General features: G+C 49.1%; 2 protein-coding genes across 3 annotated transcripts in view; one reads left to right on the plus strand and one right to left on the minus strand.

Moving 5' to 3' along the window:
• EVC (EvC ciliary complex subunit 1) overlaps positions 1 to 6197 on the minus strand; it is a 196685-nt gene extending 190488 nt beyond the window's left edge. Inside the window, exon 1 of the mRNA XM_040335407.1 lies at positions 5113 to 6197. Coding sequence (XP_040191341.1) covers positions 5113 to 5280 — 168 coding nt within the window. The 5' untranslated portion in view covers positions 5281 to 6197. The remainder of the gene's footprint in view (positions 1 to 5112) is intronic.
• Positions 6198 to 6338: 141 nt separating this feature from the next.
• The window catches only part of EVC2 (EvC ciliary complex subunit 2), a 270686-nt gene continuing 257838 nt past the window's right edge, over positions 6339 to 19186 (plus strand). The window contains exons 1-2 of one of the 2 annotated variants that reach the window (XM_040335409.1): positions 6339 to 6899; positions 6942 to 7662. In XM_040335409.1, the coding sequence (XP_040191343.1) occupies positions 6445 to 6899; positions 6942 to 7662 (1176 nt within the window). In that variant the 5' untranslated portion in view covers positions 6339 to 6444. Of the gene's footprint in view, positions 7663 to 19186 lie in introns of both variants that reach the window. The other variant, XM_040335408.1, reaches the window with a different exon arrangement.

Raw genomic sequence — 19186 nt, forward strand, 5'->3', positions numbered from 1 at the left:
AGGCACATGCACAGTGAGGCATGCACATGGACACAGTGAGGCATGCAGATGGACACCCTAGGCTTATACTCAAGTCAATAAGTTTTCCCATTTTTTTGTGGTAAAATTAGGTGCCTCGGCTTATATCCGGGTTGGCTTATACTCGAGTATATACGGTAAATAAATTTCATTGTTCACTTTAAGTTTAGCACTTTATAGAATTGGTAATCTGAAGAGCGTGCTTTTTTGTATTTTGCTACTATTATTCAGCTTTTATAGCTGTAAGACACGCAGCGCTACAACAACGGCGGTATTTATAGTTTTGCGCAGGTACCTATTATTATATAGCATCTGAAGATTTTGAGCACAGGACTTATATTGTGGTGATATATGGGACATTCACTTTTCGAATATTCTATGGGACTTTATTATTGTATTTCACATACTTAGGCCCCATTCACACTTTTGCGACCTGAAAGTCGTGCGACTTTTGAGTCTATGGACCTGAAGTCGCATCAAAGTCAGACCAAGGTAGTGCAGAGTCGCACAGATATAAACGGTACTCATTGGAAATCATAGGGTAGGACTTGTCATGTGACTTTGCAGTCCCAAGCCGCAGTGTGAATGAGGCCTTAGACACCGTTTATTGCACGATTGAGAAGCGTAACGTTTTTATATTTTAGGGCTGGTTCCTGGATGTTTATATAGCTAAATACAGTTGCATTCAGGTGTAAAAAAATAAAAATAAAATAAAAAAGCACTCAAAAAAAAAAAGCCAAAAGCCCATGGATGAGGAGTTTTTTTGCATCTGTGTGAATGTGACCCATATAAGCAGGGGCCGGGGCCAGCAGATAAACATCCGAATGTGAATTAACCACTTCCCGACGGCCGTACGACTTTGTACGGCCGCAGGGTGGCTCTACATTTCTGGGAGGCCGTGTTTTTACGGCCTGCGCGCGCAGCCCGCGGCGCGGGCACGTCCGGCGGAGGCGCGCGCGCTCGCCGCATCGCTGAGATGCCGATGCGAGTGCCTGGCGGCCGCGATGTCCGCCAGGGACTCGCGATCGGCGGCTACAGGGACAAGACGTGGAGCTCTGTGTGTAAACACAGAGCTCCACGTCCTGTCAGGGGAGAGAGGAGACGGATCTGTGTCCCTTGTACATAGGGACACAGCATCGGTCACCTCCCCCAGTCACCCCCCTTCCCCCACAGTTAGTAACACAATTCAGGGTACACATTAACCCCTTCCTCACCCCCTAGTGTTAACCCCTTCAATGCCAGTCACATTTATACAGTAATTAGTGCATATTTATTGCACTGATCGCTGTATAAATGTGAATGGCGCCAAAAATGTGTCAAAAGTGTCCGATGTCTCCGCCATAATGTCGCAGTCACGAAAAAAAATGCTGATCGCCGCCATTAGTAGTAAAAAAAAAATAATAAAAAATAATAATTCTGTCCCCTATTTTGTAAGCGCAATAACTTTTGCGCAAACCAGACGCTTCTTGCGATTTTTTTAACAAAAATATGTAGAATAATACGTATCGCCTAGACTGAGAAAAAATTATTTTTTTTAAAAAAATTGGGCAATTTATTATAGTAACAAGTAAAAAATATTGTTTTTTTTTCAAAATTGTCGCTCTATTTTTGTTTATAGCGCAAAAAATAAAAACCGCAGAGGTGATCAAATACCACCAAAATAAAGCTCTATTTGTGGGGAAAAAAGGACGTCAATTTTGTTTGGGAGCCACGCCGCATGACCGCGCAATTGTCAGTTAAAGCAACGCAGTGCCGGAAGCTGAAATTTCACCTGGTCAGGAGGGGGGTATATGTGCCCAGTAAGGAAGTGGTTAAAGACCAAACTGACAGAATTAAGCCGTGTTGATACATTGTTGCGGAAAGGCTGAGTCAAGTGGGTCACAAATGTATCCAATGCTGTGCACAAAATTCCTGTATCTTAAGCCGCGTACACACGACCGTTTTTCGCAATGTGAATTTTTTTTTTAATGTCATTAAAAACGACCGTGTGTGGGCTCCGGAGCATTTTTCACACGCTTCAGCTAGCTGAATCTACATGTATAAACCTGTATATGAGGAATTATTTATGGGAATGAAAGACTTGTACGCATCTAAACCTGTCTAAATACACCTAAACATGACTACTTTTGAATGCATATTTTACGCAGGATCTTCAGCTAGTGCTGCCAGCAAGAACCCGCATTCCGTGCAGAAGTTATATAACCGCCTGTGTGAATGAGTCCCAACATCGGAGGGCCACATAAAACCTTGCAGAGGGCTGCATTTGGCATATGGGGTGTAGTTTGGAGACCCCTTGAGATCAGAAATCTCCTGTGCAACCCCCAACCATATCTCCCAACTTTTTGAGATGAGAATGAGGGAGACCTAACAGCAAAAAGGTACGTTAGCATAGGAAACACCCATTGCTACGCCCCCTTAACCACTTCCCGCCCGGTCAATAGTATATTGACGTCCGGGAAGTGGTTGTGTTATCCTGACTAGACGTCTATTGACGTCCAGCAGGATAACATGCCGGCGTGCGCCCGTGGGGGCAAGCAGCGCGGCGATCGGTGATGCGAGGTGTCAGTATGACACCCTGCATCTCCGATCTCGGTAAAGAGCCTCCGGCGGAGGCTCTTTACCACGTGATCAGCCATGTCCAATCACGATGTAAACAGGAAGAGCCGTTGATCGGCTCTCCCTCACTCGCGTCTGACAAGCCGTGAGTAGAGGAGAGCCGGTCGGCGGCTCTCCTGATAGGGGGGTATTGCGCTGATTGTTTATCAGTGCAGCTCCCCCTCAGATGCCCACACTGGACCACCAGGGAAGCCGCCTGGACCACCAATGAAGGGGGCAACAATGAAAAAATAATAAAAAACAATTAGAATAGATGCCAATCAGTGCCCACAAATGGGCACTGACTGGCAACATGGGATAAACAAGTGATGCCCAGCAATGCCATCAGTGCCACCCCTCAGTGTCCATCAGTGCCACCCCTCAGTGTCCATCAGTGCGACCTCTCAGTGCCCATCCATGTCCAGTGTCCACCTATCAGTGCCCATCTGTGCCACCCATAAGTACCCATCAGCGCCACCCATAAGTGCCGCCCATGAATGCCCATCAATGCCGCCCATGAGTGCCCATCAGTGCCGCCCATGAGTGCCCATCAGTGTCGCCCATGAGTGCCCATCAGTGCCCGTAATTAAAGAAGAAAACTTACTTATTTACAAAAAAAAGTGTACAGAAAAAAATAAAAACATTATTTTTTTCAAAATTTTGGGTATTTTTTTAGTTGTTGCGCAAAAAATAAAAATCGCAGAGGTGATCAAATACCACCAAAAGAAAGCTCTATTTGTGGTAACAAAATTATAAAAAAATTGTTTGGGTACAGTGTAGCATGACCGCGCAATTGTCTTTCAAAGTGCGACAGCGCTGAAAGCTGAAAATTGGCTTGGGCAGGAAGGTGCGTAAGGCCCCTTTCACACTGGGGCGGGAGGCGCGTTGGCGGTATAGCCCTGCTAAAAATAGCGGCGCTATACCGTGGGATTTGCCGCGGGATTCGGCTGCTAGCGGTGCGGTATTAACCCCCGCTAGCGGCCGATAATGGGTTAATACCGCCCGCAATACGCCTCTGCAGAGACGCATTGCGGGCGGTATTGCCGCGGTTTCCCATTGTTTTAAATGGGAAGGAGCGGTGAAAGAGCGGTATACACATCGCTCCTCTCACCGCTACAAAGATGCTGCTGACAGGAGATTTTTTTCTATGCCATACCTGCAAGACTACTGTGGAAACTGGAAATCACTAGAGTAGTCTCTCCAGTAGCTGTAAAAAAAAAAAAAAAAATAGGGCATCGTTCACATGGGGCATACTACAGAGGCTGCGTTTACCAGGGTTGCCAACTTTCAGTAAATTTACAAACAGTTTGTAAAATCCATAATTGTTGCATCTGGTAATGTATGTAGATTCAGATAGATTAGCGGATCTTTAGATCGGCGTAATCTATCTGATTTACGATCCGCCGACGCAAATTTGAGAGGCTAGTGCTGTATTCAGAAAGCACTTACCTCGAAACTTGCGCCGGCGGATCGTAAATCCCCTGGCGGAATTCAAATTCCGCGGCTAGGGGGAGTGTAGTATTTAAATCAGGCGCGTCCCCGCGCCGATTTAACTGCGCATGCGCCGTCCGCAAATTTTCCCGGCGTGCATTGCTCCCAATGACGCCGCTAGGACATCATTGGTTTCGACGGGAACGTAAATTACGTCCATCCATATTCGCGACCAACTTACGCAAACGACGTAAAAAATTCAAAAAACTCGGCACGGAAATGACGGCCATACTTAACATAGGATACGCCGCATATAGCAGGGGTAACTATCCTCCTGGAAAAAGCCGAACGCAAACGACGTAAAAAAAAAGCGAGCGTTCGTTTCTGAATCAGCGGATCTCCTCATTTGCATATTCATCGCGTATACAAATGGAAACGCCACCTAGCGGCCGGCGGGAGATTGCAGCCTAAGATCCGACGGTGTAAGTCACTTACACCTGTCGGATCTAAGGGAGATCTATGCGTAACGAATTCATATGAATCAGTCGCATAGATCCGACCGTCGGATCTCAGAGATACGACGGCGGATCAGGAGATCCGCCGTCGTATCTCTATCTGAATCTCCCCCTACATGTCCATAATGGACAATCAAGGACAGGTAGTCCCATTGCATACCTACCAACATTTTGAGATGGGAATGAAGGACACCTACTAGCAAATGTATGTAGGCATAGGACACACCCCCTGCCACACCCCTTTTAAGGAGAAGTAACCAAAAAAAGATTAATTAAACCCACAAGTGCTTTTTTTACCACTACTATTTCTTTATATTGGCTTTTGAAACTTACAAATGCAGCAATTTAGAAATTTAGATGAAAGGTTTAGCACTGGGAAACACTTTTTGAAAGATAAAAAGTAAATTTTATATACATCTGTATGGATCAGACCAAAATAAGGGACAAATGAGGAGGAATGAGGGACAGAGGGACATTGCTCCAAATCAGGGACAGTTGGGAGTTATGCCCCAACCTTACCACTCAACCAAACACAACAGTACTGATCACTCACCTTCCTGGAAAGAAGGGGCAAAACCACAAACCAGCACAGCAGTCCTGCAGCAAGGACCCCGATTACAGCGCCCAGGACCACCGCAACTGCCATCAGACCCGGGACCACCTCCACCGAGTCCACTGAGAATGTCAGGACTATATCGGAGGAGCAGCTACCGCTTGCCATGGCTTCAAAGCAGATACTGCTATGCTGAGCTCTACCAGTCCTCTGCTACCATGAGCTCTGCCAGTCCTACTCTGGCTTCTGCCAGTCCTTTGCTACCCTGGGCTCTGCCAGTCCTACCCAGAGCTTGGTCAGTACTCCGCTATCCTGGGTTTTCCCAGTCCTACCCCGAGCTCTGCCAGTCCTTACCAGAGCTCTGCCAGTCCTAAGCTACCCTGGGCTCTACAAGTCATACCCAGAGCTCTGTCAGTCCGCCACCACCCTGGGCTCTGCCAGTCCTACCCTGAACTCTGCCAGTCCTACCCTGGGCTCTGCTAGTCCTTTGCAATCATGAGCTCTGCCAGTCCTACCCAGAGCTCTGTCAGTCCTAAGCTACCCTGAGCTCTGCCAGTCCTACTCTTGGCTCTGCCAGTCCTTTGCTACCCTGGGCTCTGCCAGTCCTTACCAGACCTTTGCTACCCTGAGCTCTGCCAGACCTTTGCTACCCTGAGCTCTGCCAGTCCTAAGCTACCCTGGGCTCTACAAGTCATACCCAGAGCTCTGTCAGTCCGCCACCACCCTGGGCTCTGCCAGTTCTACCCTGGGCTCTGCCAGTCCTTTGCAATCATGAGCTCTGCCAGTCCTACCCAGAGCTCTGCCAGTCCTAAGCTACCCTGGGCTCTGCCAGTCATACCCTGGGCTCTGCCAGTCCTTTGCTACCCTGGGCAATGCCAGTCCTGCCGTGAGCTTGGTCAGTACTCCACTATGCTGGGCTTTCCTAATTCCTACCCAGAGCTCTGCCAGTCCTTTGCTATACTGAGCTCTGCCAGTCCTCCACTACCATGAGCTCTGCCAGTCCTCCCCCGGCCTGCACCCCGCTCCGCTCTCCTCCATCCCGCGGACAGATTAGTGATCTCGGTAGCAGTAAAGTTTCCTGTGGAGTTCAGGACTACAACTCCCATGATGCACAACGCGGAAGGAGCGGACTCGGGTTACCATGGCAGCCACCAATCAGTGCCGGGGGAGGCGGAATCTCACATTCCTAAATCTTTCCCTCCCGCCTCCGTCCTGTCCTGGAAGTAGAAAGTTTGTAGATTGTTGTGTTGTGATGAGTCCGCTCCGTGTACATTGTATGAGAGGAGGGGGCCCGAGCATGGCCGGGGGGGCCCATCACTGATACTGCATGGGATGGGGGTCCTAGGATGGAGGGACACACCTCACCCCAATATTATTATTACCTTATATATGACACTTCATGTCATGTCCGGATCAGCATTGTCACCTATGGAGGGGATCAGGAGCTACACCTGGCAACACAGCAAAGAACACCTCCTGGATCACACATCAGTCATCCATCACCCTCACCTCAAGGATCAGACATCACCCTCTGTCATCCATCACCCTGATCTCCTGGATCAGACATCACCCTCTGTTATCCATCATCCTCACCTCAAGGATCAGACATCATCCTCATCCTCTGTCATCCGTAACCATGATCGCCTGGATCAGACATCATCCTCAGTCACCCCTCACCTCAAGGATCAGACATCATCCTCATCCTCTGTCACTTATCACTCTGACCTCCTAGATCAGACATCATCCTCATCCTCTGTCATCCGTAACCACGATCGCCTGGATCAGACATCATCCTCTGTCATCCGTAACCATGATCGCCTGGATCAGACATCATCCTCAGTCACCCATCACCCTGACCTCAAGGATCAGACATCATCCTCATCCTCTGTCATCCATCACTTTGACCTCCTGGATCACATATCATCCTCTGGCATCCATCACTCTGACCTTCTAGATCACACATCATCCTCACCCTCAGTCATCCATCACCCTGACCTCCAGGTTCACACATCATCCTCTGTCATCAATCACCCTGACCTCCTGGATCACATTGCATCTTCATCCTCCATCACTCTTTACTCTGACCTTCTGAATCGCACAACCTCATCCTCTGTCATCGGTCACCCTGACCTCCTGGATCAGACATCATCCTCATCCTCTGTCATCGGTCACCCTGACCTCCTGGATCAGAAATCATCCTCATCCTCTGTCACCCATCACCCTGACCTTCTGAATCGCACATCGTCCTCATCCTCTGTCATTCGTCACCCTGACTTCCTAGATCAGACATCATCCTCATCCTCTGTCACCCATCACCCTGACCTTCTGAATCGCACATCGTCCTCATCCTCTGTCATTCGTCACCCTGACTTCCTAGATCAGACATCATCCTCATCCTCTGTCACCCATCACCCGGACCTTCTGAATCGCACATCATCCTCATCCTCTGTCACCCATCACCCGGACCTTCTGAATCGCACATCGTCCTCATCCTCTGTCATCCGTCACCCTGACCTGGATCAGAACTCTGGGGAAGTCTCGGTGGCTCAGGTAAAAGTTCACCTATTTCACCTGATTTCTTGTCGGTCACTGTGGTAGTTATAGGACAGATCCTCACAGGATTACTATTTCAGTTGTTGGACTTTGATGGGCCCGTATCCAACCCCTTCTTCAAATTCCTTTTCAAAATTTGATTTATTTTATTTTCTATTTATACACTTACAGTGGGGAAAATAATGATTTGATCCCCTGCAGATTTTGTATGTTTGCCCACAAAGAAATGAAGGGTCTATCATTTTTTACTTATGTGTATTTTAAATGCTAGAGACAGAATATCAACCAAATATCCAGGAAAAAATACACACAATACAAATGTTATAAATTGAGTTGCAGTTCAGTGAGTAAAATAATTTGTCTCAACCCTGTAACTGCTGTATTTGCAGAACCGCTTGATCTCCTTAACCCTTTCATTCCTAAGCCTATAAATCCCATTTTTTTTTTTTGCTCGAAAATTACTTAGAACCCCCAAACATTATTTATATATATATATATATATATATATATATATAATATATTAGCAGAGAATCTAGAGCAGACCTGGGCAAACTACGGCCCGCGGGCCGTATACGGCCCGGCAGACCTTTTAATCCGGCCCCCCGCCGCCGCCGCCGCCACGTTAATCACCGCAGCGGGGAACATTACAGACAGCGTTCGTTTGAACAGCTGTTTTCCCCGCCGCGCATAGACACTCCCCCTTGGACGGATCTGTCCAATCGCGAGCAAGGGGGAGTCGCATAGACACTCCCCCTTGCTCGCGATTGGACAGATCCGTCCAAGGGGGAGTGTCTATGCGCAGCGGGGAAAACAGCTGTTCAAACGAACGCTGTCTGTAATGTTCCCCGCTGCGGTGATAACAGTAGGCAGGGCAGCCACTTGTGCATGATTCTCGGCAGGAAACAAGGCGGCATCACGGGGAATGAAATTAGAGCTAGCTCCACTGACAGGGGCGATCGGGCGAGATATACAGTGCAGACAGCTCACGGCTCTCCTCTCCCTGTCACAGCGCCGCTGCAGAGTTCTCTGGTAAATAGAGCCGTGGCGCTGTGACAGGGAGAGGAGAGCCGTGAGCTGTCTGCACTGTATATCTCCCCCGATCGCCCCCCCCTCTCTGTCAGCGGGACGGCACCCCCTGAAATCTAACAGCGGATGGCCGGTGAGTGCCGTGGATGGGTGAGAGCTAGCAGGCCAGGCTGTGGGCAGCTGGGTGGGCTGGTGAGGGAGCGAGTGACATAGTGTGCGGGCGAGTGACAGCTAAAAGTGCGGGCGGCTCCGCTGACGGGTGTCAGGTGAGAGAACTTGTGGGCTGGGCAGCTTGGCTTGGTGAGTGTCTATGCCTGAGCGAGTGCTGGCCAATCAGCGAGCTGGTAAGCGGGAGGGAGCAGAGAGATTACATCATCTCTCACTGCCCGCCCAGCAGCCCCCCCCCTTCCTCTCTGTGTAGGCAGCGCGGGAATTTAGAGAGTTTAAATAATTTCTCTGCTGCCTGACATTGCTGACAACCCTGGTCCTGACTCTGGGACACAGCAAGGGACAATTGGAGCAGGCAAGTGACAATCCGGACCGCAACATGTGACAGGCGATGTGGCAAGTGACAATCCGGACCGCAACATGTGACAGGCGATGTGGCAAGTGACAATCCACAACATGTGACAGGCGACGTGGCAAGTGACAATCCACAACATGTGACAGGCGACGTGGCTAGTGACAATCCACAACATGTGACAGGCGACGTGGCAAGTGACAATCCACAACATGTGACAGGTGACGTGGCTAGTGACAATCCACAACATGTGACAGGCAACGTGGCAAGTGATAAACATGTGACAGGCGATGTGGCAAGTGACAATCCACAACATGTGACAGGTGACGTGGCTAGTGACAATCCACAACATGTGACAGGCAACGTGGCAAGTGATAAACATGTGACAGGCGATGTGGCAAGTGACAATCCACAATGTGTGACAGCAGGCAACGTAGCAAGTGACAATCCACAACATGTGACAGGCGACGTGGCTAGTGACAATCCACAACATGTGACAGGCAACGTTGCAAGTGATAAACATGTGACAGGCGATGTGGCAAGTGACAATCCACAACATGTGACAGGCAACGTTGCAAGTGATAAACATGTGACAGGCGACGTGGCTAGTGACAATCCACAATGTGCGACAGGCGCTGTGGCAAGTGACAATCCACAACATGTGACAGCAGGCAACGTGGCAAGTGACAATCCACAACATGTGACAGCAGGCAACGTGGCAAGTGAAAATCCACAACATGTGACAGCAGGCAACGTGGCAAGTGACAATCCACAACATGTGACAGGCAACGTGGCAAGTGACAATCCACAACATGTGACAGGCAACGTGGCAAGTGACAATCCACAACATGTGACAGGCAACGTGGCAAGTGATAAGCATGTGGCAGGCGATGGTGGCAAGTGACACACTCGGGTCTCCAACTGTTTCTGCATTATGGTGAGTTGAACCATTTAATTTTGTATAACTATGTAATAATAGAAATAGGTCCAGTGATGCAGGGTGCTGTGTAATGTAAAGGGGTCCAGAGGTGCAGTTGTGGAGAGGGGTACACAGTAGGACAAAGAGATATTGAAGGATGCAGGGGGCACAGTGGGGTGTTTTTAAATTTTAACGTGGGGGGGTAGCTTTTAACCCCCGCTAGCGGTCGATGAAAGGGTAAAATGCGACTGTGTATCGCCGCTGCTGAAGCGCCCCCCCCCCCTGAAAAAATTTCAGCGGACGCCCATGAGTCTGTGCCACCATAAATTGTCGCCACTGTGCCCATTAAACGCAGCCACTATGCCAATCACACGCAGCCACTGTTCCCATCAAACGCAGCCACTGTGCCAATCACACGCAGCCACTGTGCAATCAATTGTTGCCACTGTTCCCAAACGCAGCCACTGTGCCAATCACATGCAGCCACTGTGCCAATCACACGCAGCCACTGTGCCAATCACACGCAGCCACTGTGCCAATCACATGCAGCCACTGTGCCAATCACACGCAGCCACTGTGCCAATAACACGCAGCCACTGTGCCAATAACACGCAGCCACTGTGCCCATCAAACGCAGCCACTGTGCCATCAATTGTTGCCACTGTGCCCATCACACGCAGCCACTGTGCCATCACACGCAGCCACTGTGCCATCACACGCAGCCACTGTGCCATCACACGCAGCCACTGTGCCATCACATGCAGCCACTGTTTAATCAATTGTTATTGATTAAACAGTGGCTGCCTGTCCCCAGCGTCTGTCCCCCTCCTGTGTCATGTCCCCAGCGTCTGTCCCCCTCCTGTGTCATGTCCCCAGCGTCTGTCCCTCTCCTGTGTCATGTCCCCAGCGTCTGTCCCTCTCCTGTGTCATGTCCCCAGCCACTGTCCCTCTCCTGTGTCATGTCCCCAGCGTCTGTCCCTCTCCTGTGTCATGTCCCCAGCGTCTGTCCCCCTTCTGTGTCATGTCCCCAGCGTCTGTTCCCCGCCTGTGTCATGTCCCCAGCGTCTGTCCCTCTCCTGTGTCATGTCCCCAGCGTCTGTCCCCCTTCTGTGTCATGTCCCCAGCCTCTGTCCCCCTCCTGTGTCATGTCCCCAGCCTCTGTCCCCCTCCTGTGCCATGTCCCCAGCCTCTGTCCCCCTCCTGTGCCATGTCCCCAGCCTCTGTCCCCCTCCTGTGCCATGTCTATAACAAGTACTCGTACCAGTTGTCCAACAATGATATTTACTGCTTTTTATAAAGAAATACAATTGATTTTATGCAGTATTGAGTTTAGCCTTTTGGCCCGGCCCTCCAAAATATTTTTAGTTTCTCATGTGGCCCCATCGAAAAAATAATTGCCCACCCCTGATCTAGAGAATAAAATGGTGATTGTTGCAATATTTTATGTCTCACAGTATTTGTGCGGTGGTGTTTCAAACGCAACTTTTTGGGAAAAATTAACTTTCATGAATTCTAAAAAAATGAAAAAGTAAAGTTAGCCCAATTTTTTTGCATAATGTGAAAGAAGATGTTACGCCGAGTAAATAGATACCAAGCATGTCATGCTTTATAATTGCACGCACTCGTGGAATGGCGACAAACTACGGTAACTAAAAATCTCCATAGGCGACGCTTTAAACTTTTTTTTTTTACGGTTACTAGGTTAGAGTTACAGAGGAGGTCTAGTGCTGGAATTATTGCTCTCGCTCTGACAATCGCGGCGATACCTCACATGTGTGACTTAAATCAAAGCTGTTTACGGCTTAGTGTCAGTCTCCGCCTGGACACTGGAGGCGCCAGATGGAGGATCGGGTCTCCCGGTGGGACGGGAGGCCCGGTCAGAGCGGCGAGAGGCAGCGGGAGGGGGTGTATGTCCCCTCCCGCTCCTCCGGCATAACAACCGAGCGTCTTTTAGCCGCATCGGTTGTTATGTCTGAAGAGCCAATCGCCCGCTCTAAACAACGGTACCGGGATGATGCCTGCAGCTGCAGGCATCATTCCGGTATAACCCCCGAAAGCCGAGGACGCATATATGCGTTCGCTCGGCGTGAAAGGGTTTTTAAAGGCGTCGTTAACCCTCGTGTTCCAGACCGCCTGCCGTCGTTATACGTCGCTACTTTGAAGAGTAATGCCGTTGTTATGGTAGCAGCTAGCCACCATAACCTCAATACCCTCTTCAAGAGCGGGCGGTCCACTTTCAGATACAAGTGGTCTCTGCGGCAGATTCGCCGCAAGATCACTTTTATCGGCGGCAGGAGAGGCCCCCCCCCTCCCGCTGCTCTCCGACGCTTACCGGAGCCATCGGCAGCAGCGGAGTCGATCGGAACCTCTTCCATCAGTGGCCTGGAGACGAGTGAGGGGACGATGGCCCCCACCGTAGAATGACATCAAAAAATTATATATTTTTTTTTTTTTATTGCATTTTAGTCTAACGATGAGATCTGAGGTCTTTTTGACCCCAGATCTCATATTTATTCTTTCAAGCGCCCCGTCAAGCTTGCGTTCAGAAGCGAACATACGTGAGCAGCGCCCGCATATGAAAACGGTGTTCAAACCACACATGTGAGGTATCGCCGCGATCGCAATAATTCTAGCCCCAAAGCTCCTCTGTAACTCAAAAGATGTAACCTGTAGAATTTTTTAAACGTCACCTATGGAGATTTTTAAGGGTAAAAGTTTGTTGCCATTCCACGAGTGGGCGCAACTTTGAAGCGTGACATGTTGGGTATCAATTTACTCGGCGTAACATTATCTTTCACAATATAAAAAAATGTTTTTAACTTGTAAACGCCAAACCTCAGAAAGAGGCTCAGTCCTTAAAGGGTTTGTAAAGAAAAAAAAAAAAAATAACAAACTTGTGTGGCTCGTTTTGCACAAAGTGGCCCCGATCCACGTCTTCTGGGGTCCCTCGGCGGCTGTCTCTGGTGTCCCTCGGCGGCTGTCTCTGGTCCTCCCCGCAAGAACTACACACATACATGCGAGCTCCCTCGCATTGTGTGGAGTCCTTGCGGGCGTGCTCCGTGATACAGCGAGCGGCCATAGCCGCTCACTGTATCATTCGGCCCCACCCCTCAGGGCGCTGCTTCATTGGATGTGATTGACAGCAGCGCCAGCCAGCGACAGCGCTGCTTTCCATCCATCCGCTCTAGCCAATCAACAGCCAGGCTGAGCGGCAAAGAGGATGTCGGGGCCAAGCGTGGGACTTTCGAGGGATCAGGTAAGTATAACGGGGGGGGGGGGGGCGGTATAGTCGGAAGTTTTTTCACCTTAATGCATTAAGGTGAAAAAACTTTTACCTTTACAAGGGGTGTAAAGGGGTGGTTCACCCTAAAAACTACTTTTTCTTATTACACTGCCCCCCCACATTACAATACGATTAAGGCTATTATTATTTTTTTTTATGCTGTACATACCAGTTTGTACAGCATATTCACCCGTGGCATCCGGGTTGCGAGTCCCACGGGAGTGGGCGTTCCGAACATGTCTGTGATTGACGTTTTGCCCAAAAACGAGCTCCCCCCCCCCCCCGTCGCGTAAGCCGCGTCACGGTTGGCGAACGGAGCCGAACGGCGAGTCGGAGCTATACTGCGCATGCGCATCGACGTCCAGCTCCTTTCGCCAATCGTGACGCGGCTAACGCGACGGGGGGAGCTCGTTTTTGGGCAAAACGTCAATCACAGACATGTTAGGAACGCCCACTCCTGCGGGACTCGCAACCCGGATGCCACGGGTGAATATGCTGTACAAAGGTATGTACAGCATCAAAAAAAAAAATAATAGCCTTAATCGTATTGTAATGTGGGGGGGCAGTGTAATAAGAAAAAGTAGTTTTTAGGGTGAACCTCCCCTTTAAGTAGTTAATGTATCCTATGAATTACGGTGAAAAAACTTCTGTCACTGACCAGGCCCAACCCCCCCCACCTTTTAACTTACCTGAGTCCGCTCATTCCCTCGGCAGAGATGCTCTCTACCTCTCTTCCCTCTGGGGTTCTCCGCTCCTGATTGGATAGATTGATAGCAGCACAGCCATTGGCTCCCGCTGCTGTCAATCAAATCCAATGACGCAAGGCTGGGTTGAGTCCGACATTCTGTGTCTATGGACGCAAAAGCTAGACTCAGGAGCACGCCCGTAAGGTAACCTCCCAGGAGAGCGCTTCTCCTAGGGGGTTTACCGATGCGAGGAGGAGCCGCGAGCGCCGCCGGGGGACCCCAGAAGACAAAATCTGGGTCCACACTGTGAAAAATGAACTGCACAGTGGAGGTAAGTATAACATGTTTTTTATTTAAAAAAAAAAAAACAAGGGTTTACAACAGAAAAACAGACTTGCGGTCAACATCACCACTTAAAGCGGAGGTTCACCCATAGCTTATACATTTTCCCCTTAGCTTCATGCTCGTTTTGTCTAGGGGAATCGGCTATATAAAATATGATCCGTACTTACCGTTTACGAGATGCATCTTCTCCGTCGCTTCCGGGTATGGGCTGCGGGACTGGGCGTTCCTTCTTGATTGACAGTCTTCCGAGAGGCTTCCGACGGTCGCATCCATCGCGTCACGATTTTCCGAAAGAAGCCGAAAGAAGCCGAACGTCGGTGCGCAGGCGCAGTATAGAGCCGCACCGACGTTCGGCTTCTTTCGGCTACGAGTGACGCGATGGATGCGACCGTCGGAAGCCTCTCGGAAGACTGTCAATCAAGAAGGAACGCCCGCTCCCGAAGACCCATACCCGGAAGCGACGGAGAAGATGCATCTCGAAAACGGGTAAGTACGGATCATATTTTAAAACAAATAGCCGATTCCCCTAGACAAAACGAGCATTAATCTAAGGGGAAAATATAAAAAAAAAGGAATTGGGTGAACTCCCGCTTTAAAAATAGAAGAAAGAAAACCTAAAGAAAAGAAATCGAATGCAGCCATCCAATCTAAGAATTGGTTATAAAATGTTATATTGCTTTAATGTCCCGATTCAAAAGCATCTGCTGGTCCCCAAAGCAAGGGCTCTAATGCAGCGATGAATGAGACTTCATGTCCATAACAATGATGGACATATTTTATTTTTTCTGGAAAGCGATGAAATTCATAGTCGGTATTTTAGATTTCATTTTTAGTTGGGGTAAGTAATTGCTTGTGAAATTAGTTTTCTGTTTTGCGAGAAATGGCTTTTGCTTTGAGAATTACTATTTGTATAAATGGCTTACTGCATAAAAGTTTTTTATACCAATAGCAGGTTTATAACGTATTCTGCGATTTTTATCTGCAGTAATTGCAATCCAGCTTTCTGACCCGGCCTGCTCAGGTATCGGCCACAACATTAAATTAGGAAGGAGACAGGGGAGATGCTTGAGATTGTTTTAATTAAAGTCCAATTTTCCGGCCGAGATTTGCTGAGCGACCGAGGAGAAGCGGTTTGCAGTACAAGAAGAACCATGTGCGGTTTGCGTCTGAGAACATAACAAACCAGAAACGTCCAGTGCTTTTCTATCTAATTCATATTGATGACCTTTTCTGGGAAAAAATCCGCACTGACCATATGTACTGTATGTATTGCCAAATCTCTACCATTTACCAGATGTGACTGACCATAGAATATTCCAAGGGTAGCTCTATAGTGATTCTCTTTTATTTTGGGCTTTCCATCTCGCCTGAAACTTATCTAAAGAACAGTAAAGTTGGCCATACATGACTCAATTTTCTTCTATATGCTGTAGCAGTGCTGACCCAAGACATTGTGCTGCCTGGGACCAAGAATTAAATTCTGCCCCCCCCCCCCCCCCGTGCTTTTCCTTTGTTTTAGCTGTACTTTTCGGACGCCAGTGGAGAGCTTTGGTGGTGCGGTTACAGCGTGACTCCCTCTCTGGTTGGTGTGGGTACAGCGCGGCTCTCTTGTTGATGCGGGTACAGCGTGGCTCTCTGGTTGGTGCGGGTACAGCGTGGCTCTCTGGTTGGTGCGGGTACAGCGCGGCTCTATGATTGGTGCAGGTACAGCGTGACTCTCTGGTTGGTGCGGGTACAGCGTGGCTCTCTGGTTGGTGCGGGTATAGCGTGGCTCTCTTGTTGGTGTGGGTACAGCGCGGCTCTCTGGTGCGGGTACAGCGTGGCTCTCTGGTTGGTGCGGGTACAGCGTGACTCTCTGGTTGGTGCGGGTACAGCGTGACTCTCTGGTTGGTGCGGGTACAGCGTGACTCTCTGGTTGGTGCGGGTACAGTGTGACTCTCTGGTTGGTGCGGGTACAGAGTGGCTCTCTGTGGCTTCCCCCAGCATGAGCACAGTATTCTCTTTTTTTTTTCCTTTTGTAACCCCCCCCAGCAGAGTGCTTGCATGCTGGGGGCTTTAGCATGGTGTCTGTGGACACGCTGGGGCCGCCACTCTTAAGGGACTACATTTCCCATGATGCCCCCAGTCCCCAGAGTCTTCTGATTGGCCCTCTGCTTTGGTCAATCATGGCGAGGAAAGCAGGAAGCAAGGTGGCGGCATGGCGAGTCCAATTAGAGCTCTCTTTCTTCTAGCTCCAGCTGACAGAGAGGGGGCGATCAGGGGAGATATACAGTACAGACAGCACGCGGTTCTCCTCTCCCTGTCACAGTGCCACTGCTGAGTTCTCTGGTAAATGGAGCAGCGGCGCTGTGACAGGCAGAGGAGAGCCGCGGGCTGTCTGTACTGTATATCTCCCCCGATTGCCCCCCCTCTGTCACCGGGGCCGGCCACAGCCACACATGCAGCTCACCTCAGATCCACACTTCCCTCACGCAGGAGATGGAAGAGGTGGGCGGACCAATTGATTGGCGCGGAGGCTGAGCACTGTGAATGCTGGGGCGGCCACAGTCTCTGACATCACTGGTTGCTAGGTGAAAAAAACAAAAACAAAAAACATCTTGTCAGCCGGGCTGCCGCCCCCTCCTAAATGCCGCCTGGAACCATGGTCCCATTGGGTCCCATGGTAGGGCCGGCCCTGTGCTGTAGAATCGGCTTCAATTTGAGTCATAGGTGGCCTTGTTGGTACCATCAAGCTTTGACTGAAGGAGGCAAATGTTGTCTGTGCCCAATTGATCAGTTGGCCAACTTCTGTCGAAGGGACATGTTGGGAAAACTTTCCTTAACCGCCATCTGCCTGATCTCAGTAGCCAACATCCCAACCTGCAAAAACTCCTTTAATGGAGGTGGTAAATTAATTGTTGTAAGAAGGTGTTTTTCTTAGGAAAATGGTGGCGCCCGGCCGGAGACTCAACACAAGAAGAAAGTTTGTTCTCTAGCGTTTGAGAATTCTCCCATTAAAATCAATGCAATTTGATCCACGACAAAATGGCCGCCAGCCAGATCCCTAATTACAAGGACAGATTGTTTAGTGTTGTTGGGAATTCTAGGAGCAGAAGCTGTTTGCAGAGAGGTCTGCGAGGACAGAGTCGGTCTTCACAGCTGTTCCCCACCGCACCGATCATTCCCAGGAGATCGGGAGGCGCTTCCGGGTGCGGCTGCAGAAATGCGGGAGTCTCCAGCACCTCGCGGGAGTCTCCAGCACCTCGGTCAAGTTAATCGGTCAAGGTGCATCACCATCTATACATCAACAGGGTATAGAGGGCTAGGGGCCTCCCCAAAACTTTGTCGGACCATTTTGCATATCAAAATGTCCTTTTCCTACTACCAAAATTTCCAGCAGTCAATCAATGATATTTCCCTATGGGGTGACCCTTCTGCCCCCCACCCCCCATCCCCCATGACAGATAGATGCTATACACATGTTGGATTCCAGTGAATCTATGTTATTTATTAAGGGTTTCATCATGCCAATCATTCACATGATCTGAGGGAGTTCAATCAAAATGTGTTGAGTCTACATCTGGATTATGTTGGATCTAAACAACTGTGTGAACCCCAATATTTAGCACTGTGTTTTTTGTTTCTTATTTGTGGTTTGGATTTTACTTGAATGTTTATAATCCAAGTGTTTTTTTTTTTTTGTGTGTTCTTCTTGCTTCTGTATGTCACTCTGAAAGTCCTTGGCTTCTAATACTTATGTTTGTGTATCTAGATACTCAACTTCTTATAGATGGGTCATGGCATTGGTCATGTGGTCTCTGCCAAAGAATTTAAAGTAAATGATTAGATGTGGCCAACCAGACAGCAGCCAACTCTTATGCCGTGTACACACAATCGGATTTTCTGTCGGAAAAACCTTGGATGGTTTTTCCGACGGAATTCCGCTCAAGCTTGGCTTGCATACACACGGTCTCTGAACTTTTCGACTGCCAAGAATGCGGTGACATACAATACTATGACGAGCCGAGAAAATTAAGTTCAATGCTTCCGAGCATGTGTTGAATTGTTTCTGAGCACGCGTCTGAATTTTGCGCGGCGGAATTGCTACATCGGAATTTTTTTAGTCTGAAAATTTAGAGCCAGCGCTCAATCTTTTGTTGGCGGAAATTCCGACAGCAAAAGTCCGATGGGGCATACACACGGTCGGAATTACCTTTCAAAAGCTCACATTGGACTTTTGCTGTCGGAAAATCTGATTGTGTGTACGGGGCATTATTCCTTGGCTACTAATACTTATAGAAAAAAGAAACGGCGCTAAGATAAAAAACAGGCTCGCAAGCCCGCACAAATGCCTGCAACTCCCACGTAAAGCAGCGACTCTTCTGTAAACTACAAAACAGTGGAAATTTGTGTGTATAAATATATATATAAGCCTCTGCGCTGGCTGGACGCAAACAGGCAGACCCGTTCGTCTGGAAATCAAGCAGTAGTGGATGGTGACGTCAGCGCGTCGCTTGTTCCGCCCTACTAGTTACGTGATTGGACACGTCGTCCAGGGGCACGGGCGGCGCACCACGTCACCTCCCTAAATACGAAAACAACAAACCCAAGCCTCGTTTTGAGCGCTCCTGCGCAGGCAAACTCCCACCCAAAGCAATCAAGCCTCGTTCTGGGTCGCTACCCATGTGACGTCCCGCATCATGGTAATTGCTCTTTCCCCGATCCGAATTCATTATATATATATATATATATATATAAAAATA

The sequence above is a fragment of the Rana temporaria genome, chromosome 1 (genome assembly GCF_905171775.1).
Source record: "Rana temporaria chromosome 1, aRanTem1.1, whole genome shotgun sequence".
Classification (NCBI taxonomy): Eukaryota; Metazoa; Chordata; class Amphibia; order Anura; family Ranidae; genus Rana; species Rana temporaria.